We start from the raw sequence: 21,955 nt of genomic DNA, 5'->3' as shown, positions 1-21,955 counted from the left end.
GGTTATATCTGTACTTAATTGACTTGAACTTACAGGTGAAGAGCATGAGGTAGTCCTGGATATACAAGTTACTGGGTTTAAGGCCGTCGCTCTTTTCCATTAAATCTTGGAAGACTCTTAAGAGATGGTAAGAGTAGACAATACCTGTGTGGAGTCAAGGAAAATTATCCCAACGTTTCATGGCTGATCTTTCCTCTCCTTGGGGTTGATGGGAACCGTGTGTGCGTGTGTGCGTACGCGTGCGTAAGACAAAACCATAAGGCAATGCACTTAACCATGCTATTGTTAGACCACACCTCATTAAATAGCTGCGTTGCGCCATTAAGGTATAAGTGACATAAGAGTCCACTAAGGGGTACTACCATCACCTGACCCCCCCACCCTCACCACTACCACCCTGACCCCCACCACCACCTTCCAATCTTTGACCACTCCCCTATAAAACATCCCCTGAGTCTAATCTTTCCGTCAGTGTTTATCTCGAGAACGTCCAGTGATGCTCGGTGGTAAACAACTTGAGTATCCTGGAAACTCTTCACATTTGTATCGTTATTGTCGGTATTAAATCTGTCTTAAATCTTTTCTGTTTATAGTAATCCTTTTTGGACAGATTTTCACGTGTTTTGTTTTGAGAGATTTTTATTGTAATAAGTACGGTGTAACCTAACCTATCCTATCGTATCATATATCCACAGCCTGTCACCTCCCCTCCCTTACCATAAAGACAAGAGTAAAATAATACAACACAGATGAAGGTTTTGGGAGGTTGAGTTGAAAGAGCCAATCATTACATCATAGTATTTAGTGTGTTATGATTGGTCCATACTCAAGACTCACGTAAAGTAATGAACCAATCATCGCCAAGGACTCACTGACCTACTGATCTATTTTTACCCCATACTGTGTAAACGTATTATGAGTCATGGTGTACATAGTTTAATCCCGTGTGTGTGTGTGTGTGTGTGTGTGTGTGTGTGTGTGTGTGTGTGTGTGTGTGTGTGTGTGTGTGTGTGTGTGTGTGTGTGTGTGTTAACTGAAATGGGTTAGACATTTGTTATTGGCTGAATCACTGTCTTGTTGTAGAGGCGGGGGATGATCTCTATCCTTCTCCCCAGTGCCCACAATACCCATCAACTAAGAATATTATACAAACAATAAACAAAAGAATAAATAAACGCGAAATTAACATACAGTACATATAAAAGTGTTTTGATTAATTAGTTGTAGTATTGATTTTTATTGTTGTTAGTAGTAGTGGTGGAAAAATACTCAACTGTTTATCGTTAACATAATATAGTGGTATAGACAGTATTCAACCGACAGGTGTTTAGTCAGGTGTGTGTGTGTAACCATCCCTTGTAAAGTTGTAAGGCTCAACCACTTGTAGTGTTATTATTGCACAGTTTTAGGAGTTCCTGTTTAGATTGTGAGGTCACTGTTATTGTGGGATTGTGGGGTCATTGTTATTGTTGGGTCATTGTTGTTGTGGGGTCATGTTAATTATCACAAGGTCAAAGTTCATTATTACGGGGTTTTACTGTGGTATGCCAACAATGAACCCCTTTTAACTGGCCCTTAATCTTACGGCACCAACATTCACCACCAGGGATGAGATGTCTATATATAGCTCTCCTTCCAGGTCAGTTCAAGAGGTTCACAGTTGGCATGCCTCAAGTTTTTACTCACACACACACACACACACACACACACACACACACAGAGGTTCCAAAAAAACAGCATCGTGCCAACTCGGAACTGTTGAAGTGACGCCAGAATTTCCTCGTGAAGTAGTGAGCCAGAATGATTTAGTTACAATAGTGGTCAGGGAGAATAGCTCTTCTTTCTGCACCAGGGAGAGGGACTTAGTTGACGTGTTGGAAGAGAGTGAGTGGTGGTGGGGGGGTGATGCTCCTGTCTTGGCACACCTGTGATGTATGTTGGCACGGTAGTGTTCCTCACCACGCCTCCTCCTCCTCCTCCCATCACCCTCTTCCTCCCGCACGAATAATCCCACTTCCCCTCTCCCTCCTCCTCTACCCACTTCCTCCTCCACCACCACCCACTACCTCCTCCTCTTCCTCCGTACCACAGCAACAATAAACCATCCAGTGATTTTTGAGACCTCTCTCCAATTGTTACTTACCAAGGGAATATATAGCCTGTGTTTACGAAGGTAGTTTTGTGTGCGTGCGTGTGTGTGTGTGTGTGTGTGTGTGTGTGTGTGTGTGTGTGTGTGTGTGTGTGTGTGTGTGTGTGTGTGTGTGTGTGTGTGTGTGTGTGTGTGTGTGTGCGTGCGTGCAGAGTACATGTAGTGTGTGTGTGTGTGTGTATCAACGTAAACGAATGTGACTGTTATAACAATGTAATTATTCTTACCATGACAGAAGACCTACCTATCAGATGGTCTACTTTATATAAGCGTTTTGTCGTCCACCCACAGGCCGAGTCTTGTGGGGTGTTAGTGTCCAGTGGCTGTGTAAATAATGATGATTGTATCTTTGTTTAGTGGATGTCTGTGTTTTCTGTGTGAGCTGAATGAACTGTTTTACTGTCCCCGGGGAAAAAAAATACCCAAAAAATACCCGCCAAACGCCACGTGTGTGTGTGTGTGTGTGTGTGTGTGTGTGTGTGTGTGTGTGTGTGTGTGTGTGTGTGTGTGTGTGTGTGTGTGTGTGTGTGTGTGTGTGTGTGTGTGTGTGTGTGTGTGTGTGTGTGTGTGTGTGTGTGTGTGTGTGTGTGTGTGTGTGTGTGTGTGTGTGTGTGTGTGTGTGTGTGTGTGTGTGTGTGTGTGTGTGTGTGTGTGTGTGTGTGTGTGTGTGTGTGTGTGTGTGTGTGTGTGTGTGTGTGTGTGTGTGTGTGTGTGTGTGTGTGTGTGTGTGTGTGTGTGTGTGTGTGTGTGTGTGTGTGTGTGTGTGTGTGTGTGTGTGTGTGTGTGTGTGTGTGTGTGTGTGTGTGTGTGTGTGTGTGTGTGTGTGTGTGTGTGTGTGTGTGTGTGTGTGTGTGTGTGTGTGTGTGTGTGTGTGTGTGTGTGTGTGTGTGTGTGTGTGTGTGTGTGTGTGTGTGTGTGTGTGTGTGTGTGTGTGTGTGTGTGTGTGTGTGTGTGTGTGTGTGTGTGTGTGTGTGTGTGTGTGTGTGTGTGTGTGTGTGTGTGTGTGTGTGTGTGTGTGTGTGTGTGTGTGTGTGAAGAATGTTGAGTGGTAATCTGGTATATTAGTTCACTAGGCCAGAGCCAGCATGTACTTTGGCAGTGAGTGGACCTGAAATTGACGTGTGTTTACAGAGTCTCTTGATGTTTGTGTTTACAGAGTCTCTTGGTGTTTGTGTTTACAGAGTCTCTTGATGTTTGTGTTTACAGAGTCTCTTGGTGTTTGTGTTTACAGAGTCTCTTGGTGTTTGTGTTTACAGAGTCTCTTGATGTTTGTGTTTACAGAGTCTCTTGATGTTTGTGTTTGCAGAGTCTCTTGATGTTTGTGTTTACAGAGTCTCTTGATGTTTGTGTTTACAGAGTCTCTTGGTGTTTGTGTTTACAGAGTCTCTTGGTGTTTTGTGTTTAGAGTCTTGATGTTTGTGTTTACAGAGAGTCTCTTGATGTTCATTTTACAAGGGGAATCTCTTGATGTTTTGTGTTTACAGAGTCTCTTGATGTTTGTGTTTACAGAGTCTCTTGATGTTTGTGTTTACAGAGTCTCTTGATGTTTGTGTTTACAGAGTCTCTTGATGTTTGTGTTTACAGAGTCTCTTGGTGTTTGTGTTTACAGAGTCTCTTGGTGTTTGTGTTTACAGAGTCTCTTGGTGTTTGTGTTTACAGAGTCTCTTGGTGTTTGTGTTTACAGAGTCTCTTGATGTTTGTGTTTACAGAGTCTCTTGATGTTTGTGTTTACAGAGTCTCTTGGTGTTTGTGTTTACAGAGTCTCTTCATGTTTGTGTTTACAGAGTGCACCGAGGTTGTTTACACACTAACGTCATCGGCATCCACTCCACCATTTTCAACACATTGTTGCTGGATTAACCACGTCCTCTGCGGGAAGAATGATAATAACGCTTCAAGGTCGTTCTTTATAAGTCTACATACATACATACATACTAACCTATGTCTTAAACCATTGAGTACAGTGGGTTTCTCTGTGCTGGATAAAATCGTCTGGTTTTAGCCAAATAAAATATTAAAAGTGTGTCCTTGTAGTGAAGATGGTTTGGTAAACACGTTGAGGTAGACAGGTGTGTTCAGGAAATGGTGGTACAGTAGTTCCTGTTGGTGTCCTCAGAGTGTAACTGCCTCAAGAGATTGTAAACAACATTAAGGAAGTTTGTAAACACTGAGAACGTTGTAAATCGTGTGTGCCACTGGACCAGACCACACCATCTCATACCACACCACACTATGTCATACCACACCACACTATGTCATACCACACAACACTATGTCATACCACACCACACTATCTCATGCCACACCACACTATCTCATGCCACACCACACTACCCTACTCCACACTAATACCACACCACCACCATCGTCTCTCTTAAATTTTCTTTCGTTTTCTATGAGTCAGTCGATGTTGTTGATCATAAAGAAACAGTTCATGTGAAAGTGAACACAAACATGAACAAGGGTGTGGAGGTACAGTTGTTCACCAGGTGTTACTGTCAATGTTTGTCATGAATTAGCCAGCCATTGTGTCAGCGTTTTGTGCGTCAGTAATTGGGGTTATATCTGTTGTGAAAACTTATGTTATCAAAGTTTTCTGTGATGACGTTCTGAAATATTGTATTGTGTTCCTAATTACATCATAGGGTGGTGTCAGCCCGGCCTCTCTCATTACCTCACACTGTTAGTAGTGTCAGCCCGGCCTCTCACTTCCTCACTGTTGGTAGTGTCAACCCGGCCTCTCACTACCTCACACTGTTGGTAGTGTCAGCCCGGCCTCTCACTACCTCACACTGTTGTCGATTTCTTTAGAACTGATGATTTGATTTGGTATCAGAATGTGGATAATATTTCTGACAGGTATCTGGAGGTAAGGAGGACAGGTATCTGGAGGTAAGGAGGACAGGTATCTGGAGGTAAGGAGGACAGGTATCTGGAGGTAAGGAGGACAGGTATATAGAAGTAAAGAGGTTGTTTGTGTGGTAGACGGCAGCGAGGAAGGAGTAAGAGTCTTGGTCACCTTAAAGATGCTCTACGGGATCGTCTGAAGGAGCCACTTTAAAACACTCCCTCTTTTGGGGGATAAATAAACACATAACAGAGGCCGGGGTTAAACAATGTGCAGTACAATACCTGATAAGTAATGGATTCCAGGTGCCAGAACTATTAACCTTTTTTGTTTTTACCACTAATGCCATCTTTAATTAATCTACTGTACTTGTTTATGTCTGAAATAATACCAGTACGTTAATACCATCACTCCTAGATGACTCGTCGGTGTTGTAAGAGAATAGTCCCCCAGATATGTGTGGGTATGAGAGGCTGTAGTGTGTTGAGGAGGATATATAAGCAAGGAGTCGGTACAATAACACGGGTGAGCATCATCTCTTACTGTTCTTCATTACTACAGTCTGTTGGCCTTCATCCTCATTAACAGCTATACTGTCATTAAGTTCTCAACAAGGCTAATAATCACACTAGTTGAGGATCAGCGCATGGAGACGTCTTGAGTCCTGGCAGTCAACCCAAACAGTCGTAAAGTATTAATGATGGACTGAGAGTGACAAAAACACGAGGTTGTGTTGAGGAGGTGCAGGGCGGGCGGTTCGTGGTGGGGGATGAGTTACCAGCAGTGAACACGGGAATGGTTGTGTTGAAACTCTCCACACTGTTGGTCTTGATCATGATTAGGTCCAGACACTTTTTTTTCTTTTTAATTTCGTAAATATTTCTTCTTCTTTTTAGGATTTAGTATTTATCTCGCCATGAATCGGTTTATAAACTTATTTAACGTATTTGTAAACAATGTCGTTAAGTGAGGATCTTTATTTGTGTTTGTGGTGTGTACTGTACCATAGTGTAGGATGGTACTGGGTGTAGCTCCAGCAGCGGCAGGGGGTGAGCGAGCCTCTGACATTTAACCACCCACGCCAGCGATGCCACTCTTAACTCACTGTGGGTCACAGCCAGCCACCACACTCACACAAGCACTGATTTATATCTATAATGACCCATAATCGTCTTTATGTAATTAAACTTCCACTAGTGAGTGAAGGAATACTTACTGTCTTTCTGTAACCCTGGCCGAGCAGGACCTGTGTGGCGTCCACTACGACCTCTGTCTCCACCATCCCCCGTCTCTTATTTTGTTAAGTGTTGGTGACTATTGTTCAGTGTTTATATTTACTACCTTTGGGATTAGCGCTTAAAACACCATTGTTGTAGGAGTGTGCAGCGTAACAACAGTCTCTCGGATAATCCCCGCCCCACACAACACCGTCATTCCTCAGTGTTTACCCTCGTGCCTTACCACCCACTTACTCCCTCACTCACCTCACCGTCAACTTTCTTTAACTCTGCTTAGCACTTGTGGAACAAACTACCGAACATCATCATTAACTCGAACACGTTGGGAAGCTTCAGACAGATATGTGAGCGATTAAGGTTGGGTGTAAACGGGGCTGCCTAATATGGGTCAATAGGCCCGCTGCAATTTCCTCCACTCTAATGTACTTAAATGATTTTAAGCACTTGCTTCCTGAGTCTTTACTCCGTATTACCTGAATGGAACAACTATGTCTGCTCCTACAGACGTCAGCCAGACACAAGTACAACCATCCTCGCCATCTCCGCCGGAGTGGTTCACCCTACACTCCATGATATTAATCTTCTTAATTTTACTTGATCATCTCTGAGTCCTCCTGCTACACACTCATGTTCCACGAGGACCAGGTAGTTAAAATGTGCTGAACTGAGAGTGATGACGATGTTATTAGGGCCCCGGGTACACAAATATTGGAGCCAGTTTCCCTCCCCTCTAGCGTAAGGGCCGGCGTATTGGATATCGAATGCAAACAATAGTCACAGAGCTCTTAAAGTAGCCACAGGTCAACCCTTGGTGTCAGGTGTTGTGGAAGAATGTAGGAAAAAATGGCACATTAATTATTTTACATGGTCTCGCTGAAATTTTATAACGTTTGTTACTGAAACTTACTTAAAGAGTTATATATCAACGTCATAACATAAAACATTTATTACCTTTAACTAAAACATTCTGCCTTATGTTAGTGAAAACTCGTACATAAATGAATTTCAAAATTAAAAATGTCACATTGCATATTATTGTTTAAGATTTCCAACGAATGTTGTAGCAAAACTACAGGAAGATGTAAAAAAAAATTCGAATGACCTGAAAAATGGCAGATGAAATTTAATGAAGACAAATGTAAAGTACTATACAGTATATAGTCTAGGAGATGTAAACAGAAACCAGATGACCAACGATGTTCTAGAGAAATCCGATTGTGGGAAAGATTTACGAGTAATGATAAGTAGGGATCTTAAATCTAGTAAACAATGTGTATTTGCTCGAAACAAGGCTAATAAAATACTTGGGTTCAGACAAAGGAGTGTTAGTTACAAGACTAGGGAGGTCATCCTAAAACTATATCTTGCGCTTGTGAGACCTCACTTGGGTTACGCCGTTCAGTTCTGGTCACCGTACTACAGAATGGATATAGAATCCCAAGAAAGCATACAGAGGAGGATGACAAGACTAATCCCGGGCATTAGGAACCTTGAGTACAGAGACAGGTTAAAGCATCTTAATCTGCATTCCCTCGAGAGACGTAGAGTGAGGGGCGATATGATCGAGGTGTTTAAATGGCAGTCAGGGCTAAACAAAGGTGATATAACAAGTTACCAAACATCATCTTTAACTCGAATACGCTGGATAGCTTCAAACATAGGCTCGTTAGCTCGTTTGTGGTTCTTGAGCTCGAAGTGAAATTTGTTTTGCCATTTTTTCTTAGAATGAGAATTGTGCCATTTTTTCCTGTGCCATTTTTTCCATGTGGGATTTTTTCCGGTGTAATTTTTTCCGAGTACCGCTGTGAAAATATACTCTTGAGAAATATTTACACACACACACACACACCACTATGGTTGTAGGTAAAGTCATTATTACACTGATTTTGTTTGACTTTTTTGAGATTACATAAATAAAATAGAGCTTGATTACTGTTTCTTTGTTCGTTATATGGCTGACTGAAGATACACAGTGTATACATGTACACCCAACAAGTCAACATAATTTAACATACATATAGTGTATTGAGGGTTAAGGTGTATATGTGTATATGATAGACTATACTGTATATTACACTCAAGTTTAATCTCTTACACGATGTAATGTATGTGGTAAAGAGTGCAGTAAACGCCTTAATACACACACTATGCTGACACTACCTTACATAACAGTAGTTAATAGAACGACAAACATTAAGATTTATTCATCATTCACCAAGTACCTTTCTTGACACTCTAGTGGTGTATATAACGACGGGAGAAATTCACGATCGACAACAAAACTGGCTACCAGATGTTGATAGAGAGATAAGAAAGAAGAGGATGATAAAAATTTAAAAAATATATATATCACCAGGAAATCAATAATGTAGTGGGGGCGAAGCAGTACCGGGCGAGAGAAGAGCGAGGGAACACACAAGTCCGGGGTGAACGTCCTCAGTATATTATCGCCATGGCTGGTAGCAAACATCTCCTCAACAAATCTCATAATTAAATGACTGCTGCTGATAACACTCAAGGCTCCACTGGTAAAATAATCCATAAAGTGACGTTAATTATATCTCTTCTCTCTCATGAGTTTTAAATTCGACTAACAGTAAGATAACGGGAAGGGAAAATTGAACGCGTGGTAGCGACTGACTGTGTAGCTAGCAGGTGGTGGTGGGTGCTGGCGACACCTGCCACACCACACTACAGTGACCACACTAATATAACCTTACCACTAACACCACACCTTACTTTTACAACACTCCCTCCCACCTCCACACCATCACCACCACACTAATACACCACACTTCACCACCACACCATAATACTACCACACCACTATACCTCACCACATCTCACATCCACACCACAACCACACCACTATGTTATAACCCTCTGGAAGGAGTGTGTAGAGAGGATGTTACAGTAATTAGAAAAGGCAGGAACATGAGGTAATATTTAGTAGTGTGTGGACGGACAGGATGGTAGACTCCACACGTGTACTCTGCACCTCCCGCCTCGGTCATTGCCACCGGGTGACTAGAGGCGTGAAACATTACTGTATAACATGATAACTGTTTTGGCGTGTTATGTATTATGTTGTGTGGACGGCAGTACAGTGGATGATACACACTACTGTATCAAAATGTTGTGTAGTTTTTAATGACGTGAGGATTCAATTTTCCTCGCGTGTTATTAAAGGAAGTAATTTAAGTTTTGTTAGAAATGGTGTTCCTTTTATTGGATAGAAGCACAGTGAAGAGAGAGAGAGCTCAGGCGGCGAGGGTGGTAGTGCTGAGGGTGTCCGGATGTGGGGTCTGGCCAACTCGCCGTGTTTATACCATGTTACTAACCCTTCCTGTAATTCAGAGATACTGCCCCACACTTATCCAGAGGGCTGCGTTAACCCGGGGTGTAGTGTACCAAGAACAAGTGTCGTGCACCGGCTGCTCTGGTAACAGTGTTGTGTTGGCAAGGTGGATGTCCTCTCAAGACACTGTTGGGTTCACACTGCACCTTTATTAAGCGAGTTGACTTAGTTTGATTCTTCATTCGGGCCATCACCAGTACTAAAGCGAGCAGTCAAGTGGGTGTCCAGCACATGTTCACAGCTCTGTATCCGTATTTGACATCTTGAGTCGTCCAGTCATCTCTATAAGGTTAACATGTTAGCTGACTTGACCACCTAGTTGTGGCACGCATCTACAGGACACAGCGACAAGTTATTCCTTCGGCTTTGTTTGTATCTCCAACAGCATGAAAATAAAACCTTTTAGTTACACTGTGTTGATATGCCTTTGGGGGCGATGGTTTAATCTATGAGTCTTTAAGGACGATAATTTAAGCAATAACCCTCAAACCGATAAAAGGTTCCTTGTGGTAATAATCTTTATTTCATCTTGAACACCCGTATCACATTGTTGTTTACGGTACAGTGTTGATGGAGTCTTGAGGGATTAGTGGCGAGTCTCATCCTCTGAGTCTCACTGAACTGCATCGTTTATGTCAGTCACTACTCCACCTACTCACAGATCCTTCTCCTTCTCTTTCCTGTCCAACATAATTCGGTCACTTTCACCCTATGTCTTCCTCCCCCTGACCTGTATATTCCTCCCCCTGGCCTGTATCTTCCTCCCCCTGACCTGTATCTTCCTCCCCCTGACCTGTATCTTCCTCCCCTGACCTGTATCTTCCTCCCCCTGACCTGTATCTTCCTCCCCCTGACCTGTATCTTCCTCCCCCTGACCTGTATCTTCCTCCCCCTGACCTCTTCCTCCCCCTGACCTGTATCTTCCTCCCCCTGACCTGTATCTTCCTCCCCTGACCTGTATCTTCCTCCCCCTGACCTGTATCTTCCTCCCCCTGACCTGTATCTTCCTCCCCCTGACCTGTATCTTCCTCCCCCTGACCTGCCAGTAGTCATCACCTTACATTACCAGGATGATGAAGAGTGGTGTAAACTTGTGTCCCCTTCACCATCCCGGAGTCGAACTGGGACCCTCTGAAGCTGTTGGTCAGACGGTGTGTGTGTGTGTGTGTGTGTGTCTGTCTGTCTGTCTGTCTGTCTGTCTGTCCGTCTGTCCTATTACCCAACAAAGGTACATGCACATCCCTGGAAACACAATACGTCAAGTCAGTAGTGCATATAGCCAATAGGAGTTAGCCTACACACACTATTGTCGAATGTTACTGAGCAGTGTGACCCAGATAGGCCAATATATTCGTGTAGTATAGTAATATATGCCTTCTGCTGTCCTACAAGAGAGGTTAAATTACTCTAATGTCACTTGATCTGGTTTTTCCTTGGTTGAGGCAACGTACGTTACTGTGCACCATTGTTTGTGTACATGTACTGTCTGTGTGAACTTGTATGGTGATTTTACTGAATATCTGTCTATCTTTATACAGTATATGTCGGTGTCTTTCTGTCTGTATCTATTTCACTGTCTATATATCTATATCTATTTATGTATCTATCTATCTACACGTATTATTATCACCCAGGATAAATAATTGGTAGATGATAACTGTCTACCGTTGCCTTATCTCTGGAGTTAATCAGATGACACACATATGCAGTAACTCAATATATTTTCTTAGTCTGTAAAACTTTATAATTGTAGTCTGATAAACGGTATAAAGTGGAGGGTTGTGCACTTCACTGTTGGAGGTGGTGTGTCTGTCTACCTGTCTGTGCTACACACACACACACACACACACACACACACACACACACACACACACACACTACTGTTCCTCTGATATATATATTTTTATAACATATAATCAATATGATTTACGGGGACATCCATAGCAGTTTGAGGTAAGGTTTGAGTTGGCAACAGTGGTTATTAGTGGTGGATTAAACTTTAGTGTGGCAACCATGATAATCCTAATCGTTTACAGTAGAATCAAGCGTGTCCAATATCCAGGAGAGGGGATAGGGATGAGCTGGTAGCAGAGCATGTAGTACGATACAGTAGGAAAGTACGATTAATTTAGCCGCTCCCTTGAAATGTTGGCTGGCCAGGACATTAGCTTGGGGCGATGCAGGTGTACTCCAGCCTTCAGGTGAGGTGAAGCCCTGATGTCAGGTCAGGCTGTGTGTGGTGTTGGGGCGCTTCCCAGTTGGGCGCTGTAAACGCTTCTGCGCTTCACCTTGCACAGGATGTAAGGGGGTGCCCAATAAACTAGCCCCCTCCGGGGCAATCTAAAAAAAATCTCTTACCAACATGCACGGTCAGTGTTGTGACGAGCTAGTGTCACCACCACCACCACACCCAGTCGACCAACAAGAGCATCTGCGAAGACTCAAGACTATTCTGCTGAGCCTCTTTACCTTTCAAAGTTCATTTATATCTTGGACTAACACTGTAGAACTCTTTGACACATTACATTAACTGTTTTTTTTAATATCTTCAGTCTCTAACAAAAACGACACTTGTCTAATCATTTACCTGCCGTGTTTACCTGTTAAAAGAACCATTATACTATTGCCATTATCCCGTTAATAAACACCTTTATGTCAGGTAGTGGACGAGAGTGTACACACCAACTTATCACCCGGGATGTTTTCAAGAGTTGGTCCTCAGTAGTGGTAGCTAGTGATGGCCTTGGCTCCCTGGTAGTGAAGTGACGAGGTGTTGTTTGTGAGTGGAGAGGTGTGGGTAAGGGAGAGGGAGGGTGGAAGGGTGGGTAGAGAGAGGGGGGGCGGGCTGGGGAGGATGGTGTCAGTTCCGCTACAGGCTGGGAATCTCAGATGGAAGGCAGAGATTATTATATTACTGTACAATCTCGATAGTCTAGTATCACGAGTTAGCAAACTGTGCCAGTAATAATAATGACAATAACTACAATAATAATAACAACATTAAGAACAAAACAACAACAACAACAATAATAACTAACAACAAAACAACAACAATAATAACATCAACAACAATAATAAAACAACAAAACAACAACAATAATAATAATATCAACAACAATAATAACAACATCAACAACAAAACAACAACAATAATAATATTAACAACAAAACAACAACAATAATAACATCAACAACAATAATAAAACAACAAAACAACAACAATAATAATAATATCAACAACAATAATAACAACGTCAACAACAAAACAACAACAATAATAATAATATCAACAACAATACATAACAACAATAATAACAACGATAATAGCATCAACAAAGACAACAATAACAATATAAAGAAAAATAAACTGATAACCAGACTCATTGTACACTATAAATGGAGCTACGAAACACGTGCCATATAGGGAGTTAATTAATAGTCGTATTACCCTCCACCTACCTGCCCAACACCTCGTGGAAAGGTGTAAACAAAACTTAATTGGAGAGATGCAGAAACAGACAATAAAAAAACAGGTCATGTCTTCTACGCTGTGTGTCTGTCTGTCTGTGAACTGTGGAGGTGAAATACCCCAGTGACGTAAATTTTCAACAGTTAAATGTCTGTTTGTGTGGTCAACTACAGTTACCTGGCCACAGTAGCTGACCAGGAAGATCCCAAACCAACTCCTGACCTCTGCTAACCTGAAGTAGTGTGGGTGACGGTAAACAACACAGTGAAACTCTCCAGATTTCACCAGAGTTTTGCCGTTTTTTATATTCATTTGATTAAGATAAAATCGAGGGAGAAAAATAATCTTCACTCTTGGGTTTAAGTTACGTGGGGAGTAAATAACCTCATTTAGTTTTCTTTTGGTTTACACACACACAGACACACACAAACACACATAACTCTTATTTTTACAATTGGTTATACCGTTAAAATTATTATAACTTGTTCAATAATGACAAACTCTGTATGTAAGGTGTTATATTGTGTGTGAGTTCTCACATCACTAGGTTGTTTCTTATGAGTTTGGGGTTAAAATTTCTGGGCTGCCACATCAACTTGTGCATTTGTATTCCTAGAGCAAGCCGTCCTACAAAAGGTGGCATTAAAATAATTATGCTTATGGTGACGGAGTTTATTACCATCTCTGAAAAACGAAAAACACCTAAATTAATTATTTACTTGGTAAAGTAAAAGTTCTAAGCTATACTTTTGTTTTGTGCTTTGTTTTAAGATTATTCTCAGTATTAAGAAATATAACGTTTATGTCACAGACAGTGTATTGCTGAGCACAGTTTTATCACGTTCAGTAAAGCCTCTCAGGTATACAGAGTGTTTGTGTGTTAGTAGTTAAGTGGTGAAGTGACTGAGTCAAGCAGGGAGGGAGGTCAACACGAGTAGGGAGGGAGGTCAACACGAGTAGGGAGGGAGGTCAACACGAGTAGGGAGGGAGGTCAACACGAGTAGGGAGGGAGGCTGCACAGGGAAGAGAGAACACAGACTTGGCTCTGGGGAACAAAGTGTTTGCATCATTAAGATACCTGACGAGTGTGTTTGACGCACTGGATGTTCCTCTCGTGACGTAACTGAACTAACTTACCTCTCTCAAGTACACACACACACACACACACACACACACTATATAGTATCTTGTACATATAACTGTGTACAATTTGTTCATGTTTGGTACGCCATACTATCATGTACGTATATACAACAGTGTACAACCAGCCATTGTTACACTAAAGGATCATGTATATACAACAGTAAGAAACAAGTGGGTCAGCTACGCCTTGATGTGTGTATATCTAGGTCAGCTACGTTCGTTCATGCACGATACGTTCATTGCATCAGCTCAGTGCGATCCTCAAGGTTTTTCACTCAGTTGGCAATAGTGGCACCAGTTCTGGATATATAGATAGACATTTATTCAATAGAATTGTCATACAAGTTCACTTTGGTTCAGCGTGTACATAGACAATGCAGGTAAACTGTACAAACAGTGGTAAATAGTTCAAGCTAGCCGCCACGCACTTATTTTCGTTGGGATCTTTACGTACGCGGTAATAACTACATACGGTATAGTTTCCAGCTTGCCTTTACATCCCGACATTCCTTTCACCATAGAATTATTAATATCATGGAATGTACAGTTTGATGGCGTTCATATCACCAAGGTTGTTGTTAGAAACACACTTTCACGCACCTCATAATATTTAACTCTAGAAGACACCCAGAAACTTGGCAACGTTTTCTAAATGTATGAATAGCGGTTTTCTGTTGACCGACATGATATACTTATTTAAAACGTTATCATTTTCAGTAGCGCTTATAACTAAACTCGTGTTGCTCCAGTGAACCAAATATGGAAAAGCTTCTGATGTATCTTGACCTGGATCTGTGTGATAAAAATTATTTACTTATGATGCCGAGATATCACAACACTCGAGCAAACCGACCACTGATTTCTTGTCACAGCGTTCGTACCCAAGATGAGTTGACTTTTGAGATAAATAAATACTGCCTAAATTTTTGTTGTGAACGGAAGGAGGGTGATGGGAGTAATGCATTAGTAAGAGGTGTGGGAGGCTTTCTCCAGCAGGACCTAACAGTCCGAGTGAAAGTAAAGTGGAGAGCACGTCGACGGTCTGGCACAGGTGTACCGTAGACGCCGATTTTACCATCACTCGTTCTGGCGAGGAGTGTTTCCCACACGGCGTCCATGAGGGCTGCTGGCTATGATTTGTTGGCTGTGTCGTCCAGGAGACTGATTATGTAATCGATATATTATTATGTAACTACATCAGTGAAGATCTGACGCACGCACATACGCCATGAAATATTGATTATTTAGCAATATGAGAGATGGGTGTACATTATATACAAAGTATGTTGGTGAGGTGTGATACATGGTAGTGTGGTTAATTAACAAAGACTTTCCAATCTCACTTTTTCTTAGGTGTGTTGTTCCTGCGGGTGTGTAAACAATGGTATCCCCCGTCACAACTGTCACTTAGGCCCCTCTTACACACACTCATCTGTTATCCTTGGATGGATTATCACTACAACTAAAATAGAATTTGTTGCTCTTAAGTGTTTTTGATGCTGGGAATAAACTAAATGCTTTCCTCGTTAACTATGAAAGGGAAGAAATGAAGACAAAACAAGAGAAGGACAGAAAGTAATTAGGCAGGCGATACAATATATTTTTGAGATATTGTAAGAGTAATTGCTATAAATCTGAGAACATTTTCCGTGCACATCTCAGCTTTAACCTCGGTATTACTACACCAGTAGCAACTCAGACAATGTTTATTTTTTATGCTTATCAAATCCCGGGTTACGTCAGCATTCTAGTATTAATAATCATAAACTACCAGAATTTAGAAACGTAAATAAAACTGACAATCATAACAATATGGCGCTAAAGTCGACCGCTGCCACCCACGAGTGCAGTTTGTCCCTGGAGAAAATGTGCGAGTTGGCAACTGCGTGCCGTATCAGGTGGTCGTGTTGTGACACTCAGCTGTTTCAGTCAGTAGTCAGCTGATCGCTCCGTGGTACTTGTGCGCGAACTCACAGCCTTCCATACGGCTCAGTATACCTCAATGTACGTGCTGTGTCAGTGGATTATTTTGAGTTACGATATTTGTGAGTGGAAATATAGGATAAGAAGACACCGGGAAGCTCTCTGAGTGGCCCAGCGAATGGGAGAGAGAAGGAAGAGAGCCTGGTGCAAGCTGAACACCAAATGGCGAGTGCAGACGTGGCATGCATGTTGACGGTAGCAGACTTTTCTCGTGGTGGAAAAACATCTAATTAATTTTTGTTGGAAAATATACAGTGTGAACTATTATGTGAAGGTACTGTGTGGACAAGTGCAGGACTAACACGAACACCTAGTGCCCATGAAGGAAAATATTGGAGTGCTCATCGCTGAATGGAAAATCAGTACGAGAACTGCAATGCAGGAGATGAGACGTCTGCTAGGAAACTATATCAGTAGATAGACACCCATTTATATTACAGGGCACGCCAAGGGTGAGAGTGAATTGCTCAACATACGGCCTTGTGTAGGTTCCATTTCCCTATTGCTCAAAGTTGCCAGGTGTGTCGATATTGCAGCTACAGTGAACGGATAGGTATAAGGTACCAAGAACAGTCGTAAATAGGCAGAAATTTAGAGAAATGTAGTCTGAGATAATTGGGCAGGCGTGAGGTTGTGCAAGAGGAGAGAGTGGTGATGGGCTGAGGGGGTGCGGGAGGCAGCAGCACTAGCAGCCAGCAAGGCGACTGACGGCCCACACCTCACCACCACTACCAAGTCCTCTCACATAGCTGGCGTGTTTTGTGTTTCTCTCTATAAATACATATATTCTACATCACACCTTACTTACAGTTTCAGTTAGGAACAAAAGAGGCAGGTTAGGGTGTGAGCTACACGAGTAGCGGATACGGGTAGTTGAAAGGCAAAGAGTGGGTGGTGGGAAAAAGTGAAGGCCGGGTGCTCGTGGCAGCCCTGCGAGCAACGGTGGACGGGCGCCGCTGCTCGCAGATGACCCACTTTCTCGGCACAGTTCCTTGTGCGGGCGGCAGACAACGGATCACGTACAGTTACACAGCGACCCACGCGTGACATATGGCTCCCCTCCCTCATCACTCACGCTTCCTCATCACTCACACCTAGGATATACTAGCTGTAGAATCGTGTAGGAGGACTACTGTAGCGAGCTTGGGGCGGAAGATGCCAGGGTCATGTCATGGTGATGATGTTAGCCCCCCTCCCCCAGTCAGGGTCACTCTCACTCCTTTACCTGTACGCGGACCTTTCTCTTAATGGGGCTTTAATATCGCTATGTGACAGGTATTTATCTGAGATAACTTTGAGCACTTCGAGAAGCATCTGTGACTAAATAAGGAGCTTAAATCTGTTTGGCGTGATGGGGCGGGGTGAGGTGAGGGAGCACAGGTGTGAAATTGAGGGTACAAAATAGTTTGACTTAACGTTTAACTCTTCACCCTTGGCAAGGCAGTAGTGTGATTGACATGCAGTGCGACCATCACAAACATTTTATAACCTTTTTTTCCTTTACTCAGGCATGAATATACAGTATGTTAAGTGTTGATACTTAAACACTAAATAAAGACAGAATAATTGAGGCACTTTCCTCTGCAACTTATAAAAGTTCCTCGACAGTGAAGGTTGCAATCTAGATCCCTTCAAGAAGGTAGTGGTGGGGCCGAGACTCAACCGAGCGGCAAGACAGACAGTGTAGGAGGTGCCTGGCGCAGTGGTGGCCAAGTCTGGTGTTCTCGTGGTGAGAGTGTTTGATGACCCACCCAGACATCCTCTGCCACCTCCACTACTGCCACAGCTGTTACTGCTACTGTCAGGGGGCTTACTGACGGTTCGGGCAACACTTATACCTCCGTGGAAGACTTCTTCACCATAACCGCCACTATCATCCAGCTGCTGGGAGACAAGCAACAGGCTATAAGCTCTTTCGGCCGTCCCTCCTTACCACCACCATCCTGACAACAAGAACTCACCATGGGGGTGCACAGAACAGCAGAAGAACCTGGCGGAGACTTAGGGACGCTGGAGGAGGAGGAAGAAGACGACGAGTATGGTCTTGATGACGTGCTCCGCCGTCGCCTTCAGCCCTACCCGCATCGTCACCATTTCGCCACCAGCAGCACCAATAGTGATGTCCTAAATAACAACCAACTTGATAGCGGCAAAGGTAAACACACACACACACATTGGTTCCTGTGGGTCAGGGTTTTAGCTCAGTTATGCTGTTGCTGGGGAGGTTGTTACGGTGGTGCCTCTGTGATAGTGCCATGGCTGTTAAGAAGGTAAACCTGGCAACGGAACTTGATGGAGTCATGGCACACCACCCCCGGAACAGTAGCAACTGATTAACACCATTTGTTTTCTTACATTATACAAAATAGTTATTATATTTTAATTATTCTTAAACCATTTACATGAGTAACCACGAGGTTGTGTGTGGCTTGGCTCAGTGTTCTCATTCTTGTGTGTGTGTAATATACAGTTTTCATTTGTAAGCACACCTTTAAATGAAGACAGCTTGTAGCCTATCTGTTGCCTCTTGTTTAACCACCACATTATCGCGTCGTTGTTCTCCTTCACGTGTTTACTTTTCAGTGTTTAGTCTTTGGTCGTCTCATCACATCCTTGGTTTGCGTCAACAGTTGCCAAACCTTCGTAGTTGTTTCCCATCTTTGTTTCCAGGCCGGATGTCCAGACGACCTCCTACCGCACCATCTTGATTTCGGCGCTCGTGAACCCATTGTCACCTGAGGCAGCCTTTCCCCCAGCACTCTCCTCCCGTTCTCCTGATGGCGACTCTCTCTTCACGTGGGGTGTGTTAGCGGGGGCGGCCACCCTCAGGCTTGTGAGGACGCTGGAGAGAGGGGGGAGGGGACTGCCTCATACACTTAGTGTGGCTGTGACGATGGGTCAGCCTTCAATTGTGTTAACATCAATCTTGAAATTGGGGGTCCTATTACGCATATGGTAAACAGAGAAGGGTGGTGTCATGTATATCGCTGTAGCTGTCAAACTGGATGGAGTGAGGAGGGCGCCACACCTGAGCGCACAAGTGAGCTTCTAACCTGTCAGTTGGTGTTACTGTTCAAGTGCGGGCGGACCCACTTGTGGTCACACTCGCTGCCTCCTGGCTGGCCTTCCCTTATGTTTCTACTCCGAGCGCTCTTGTTTCACCCTTTCTCTTTTTTTTGCCAAACATTGCTGTAGCTCTGTAATTACTGTAGTGCAGCTTAACACCTTTTTCCAATGAATCGTCACATTTATACGCGAGGATCTTCACGATGTAAATACCTGGGATTAGGAAACATTTAATTTGGCACCCACACAGCCTTGCCTCTTACAGCCCCAGGGACACTAGCTCCACTGTCAGCTAGCACATGTCTGCTCCTCTGATAGCAATGCATTTTTGTGGGGTTTTGTGTGGGTGAAGTGTGTGTGAACATTGTTGGTGGGTGGGAAGGATGGAGGTCGTGGACCCTACCGAGGAAGGCTCCTGCTGCCAGGTGTAGGTGACCCGTTAGCCAGGGCCGAGGACCAGGCAGGGGGTGACGCTCAGCCTGACACCACACACCTTACTGTGTCTCCTCACCTGACACCTCCCTTACTATCTCCTCACACACTGTCACCGTATCTTCTCCCTGTCTCTCTTATTATCCCTTTCCTGTCTTACTCGTCTTTTCTTAATCTTTCCCCTCTTATACTCCCCTAACTCTTAATCTCTCTCTCCCTTCATAAAATATATATTGAACACTGACTGCTCACATAAAAACTCAAATCCGTAAACGGTGGTAAACACGGCCATTGTGTAGGAGAGCATGAGGTGTGAGGTGGTGAAGGGGCGGGGGTGTTGTGTGTACCAGTGTCAGTACGTAGAGAGCGGCGTGGTGAAGGTGGGTTGGGGTGAGAAGGTGGGACTCCAGCTGGCACGCCACACCACCACACTGGCAGTGGGAACGTATTGAGCATCGCTGGTGTGGTGGTGGCTCTTATAGGTCATCACCTCCTGATGCATTGTTTGTGATCAGCAGCAAATCCAGAGCTTATATAATAATATACTCGTCTTATACCAGTACCCCCCCCCCCGCACACACGTATTATCAGATGCCTGCACACAAGCAGAAAGACATGCCTGTCCACATATACGCATGAACACAGGCATATACTATTATAAGAACAAACGCAGGCATACCCACACCCTCACTTACACACAAATACGCACGCATTTTCACACAAACAAAATCAACACAATGATTTTCATATGCACACAGTTGGCAGAAGTTCTGATTTTGTGTTCAGAGACAGGTGTTGTGATTGTCCCCTCATAAACAGCGTTGTCACAGGAAGAACCGGGGATGGAGGGAGACTGGACAGTGAGATAGTGGAGGTTTGAGATAAGATGACAGCGTTGGTTAGATGGGGATGGGTCAACAAGGGTTTTGGTAACACTGTTGGTGGTAGACGAGGGTTGTAACACTGTTGGTGGTAGACGAGGGTTGTAACACTGTTGGTGGTAGACGAGGGTTGTAACAACATTGTTGGTGGTAGACGAGGGTTATTAAAATCTAACAAGTTGCTATTCTTAATATCTTCTTCATTACTCTGTGTTATTCGTGGCGTCATGCAACATCCTGCCCACACGTCACGGCCTTGTCCTTCTCTGTTCGTTGTGTTCTTCAGCTCCTTGTTCTTGACCTGTGATATGCTCTTGACCTCCCGAGATGGGAGCTATTCTGGGGGACTTCCAAGATAGCCTGCCACTTACAAACACCGCACCGTGTATTTCTAGCTCTGTGTGAGAGAGAGAGAGAGGCCATTGACTAGTTCTCCATGAGGTAAAGGTGTCCATATGCAGACAGTGGATGTAGCTGGTACGGCAGAATAACTAAACACGAGCCTGGGTATTGTTGTTATTATTACCTGGTATTATTATTATTCTGGCAAACGTGATACAGTGTTCAACGTCCCCAGGCAGCACCACCTCAGTGTCCTCGAATCACGCACCCGTACCTGCTGTATTACATACATGACCTTGTGTTCTGACTTTGGACGGACAAAGAGCATATCTTCTCGTAACATTTTCGGTAATTTTAGTCTTTTGACAGATACGACACCACTGCTTTACTGTACTCGCCTCGGGCAGCAGGTTGCGCCACTGCCTTTGTCTCTTATAAGAAACACGGGTTGACGCCACATGTTTTCCTGTTGAACTACACTTGGCTCACCGTCGCAGACTTCTCAGTAAGAGTCGAGTGTAATGTTTGTGTGGTGTGCCCGAGTGCGAATGGGAAATACCGCTAAATTGCCTCACTGGGAAGTTTGGCAAGGGTGGTTGTTCCGTTAGGGACTTGTTCATCACTACAGTTGACATCATACAGGAGTATGTGTACCAAGATGCTGTAGTAGTACCCTGGTGAGGATCGCCACAAAGTAGATATGTGAGTGTACTGTAAGCATTAAAGAGAGTTCGCTTTTTCAGAATGTTGTATTTTTAGTTCAAGCTTGTATAAACGTGAGGAAGAAAGGGAACAGAATCAAAGAGATCACTGGCTAAAAGCGTTTTTACTCGTCGCCTCCGTAGAACAATGGAAACAGAAGCATAGATAACAGACTGAAGAGATTGTTGTGTACATGGATAAAAACAGCAATGCTCTGGGAGAACCCGACCAACTATTCGTACATCTCGCTCAGCGTCAGCCAAGCAGAGCCCCGTCTCCCCTTCACCCTCACTCCCTACCAAAGCTGTTAACTGTGTCCGCCTGTACCCCCGGAGGACCACACC

General features: G+C 43.6%; 1 protein-coding gene across 3 annotated transcripts in view; it reads left to right on the top strand.

Moving 5' to 3' along the window:
• Positions 1-21,955, top strand: part of LOC121865403 (ribosomal protein S6 kinase alpha-5-like) — a 72,064-nt gene that overhangs the window by 13,829 nt on the left and 36,280 nt on the right. Inside the window, exons 1-2 of one of the 3 annotated variants that reach the window (XM_042364757.1) lie at positions 16,070-16,209; positions 17,697-18,343. The exons of the other annotated variants lie outside the window; for them this stretch is intronic. Of the exons in view, the coding sequence (XP_042220691.1) occupies positions 18,151-18,343 (193 nt within the window). The 5' untranslated portion in view covers positions 16,070-16,209; positions 17,697-18,150. Of the gene's footprint in view, positions 1-16,069; positions 16,210-17,696; positions 18,344-21,955 lie in introns of those variants that run through there. 3 annotated transcript variants of the gene reach the window in all.

This window comes from Homarus americanus, unplaced genomic scaffold, assembly GCF_018991925.1.
Source record: "Homarus americanus isolate GMGI-L3 unplaced genomic scaffold, GMGI_Hamer_2.0 scaffold25483, whole genome shotgun sequence".
Taxonomy (NCBI): domain Eukaryota; kingdom Metazoa; phylum Arthropoda; class Malacostraca; order Decapoda; family Nephropidae; genus Homarus; species Homarus americanus.
The sequence above is the reverse complement of the archived record's forward strand: the minus strand, read 5'-3'. Positions and strand labels throughout refer to the sequence as shown.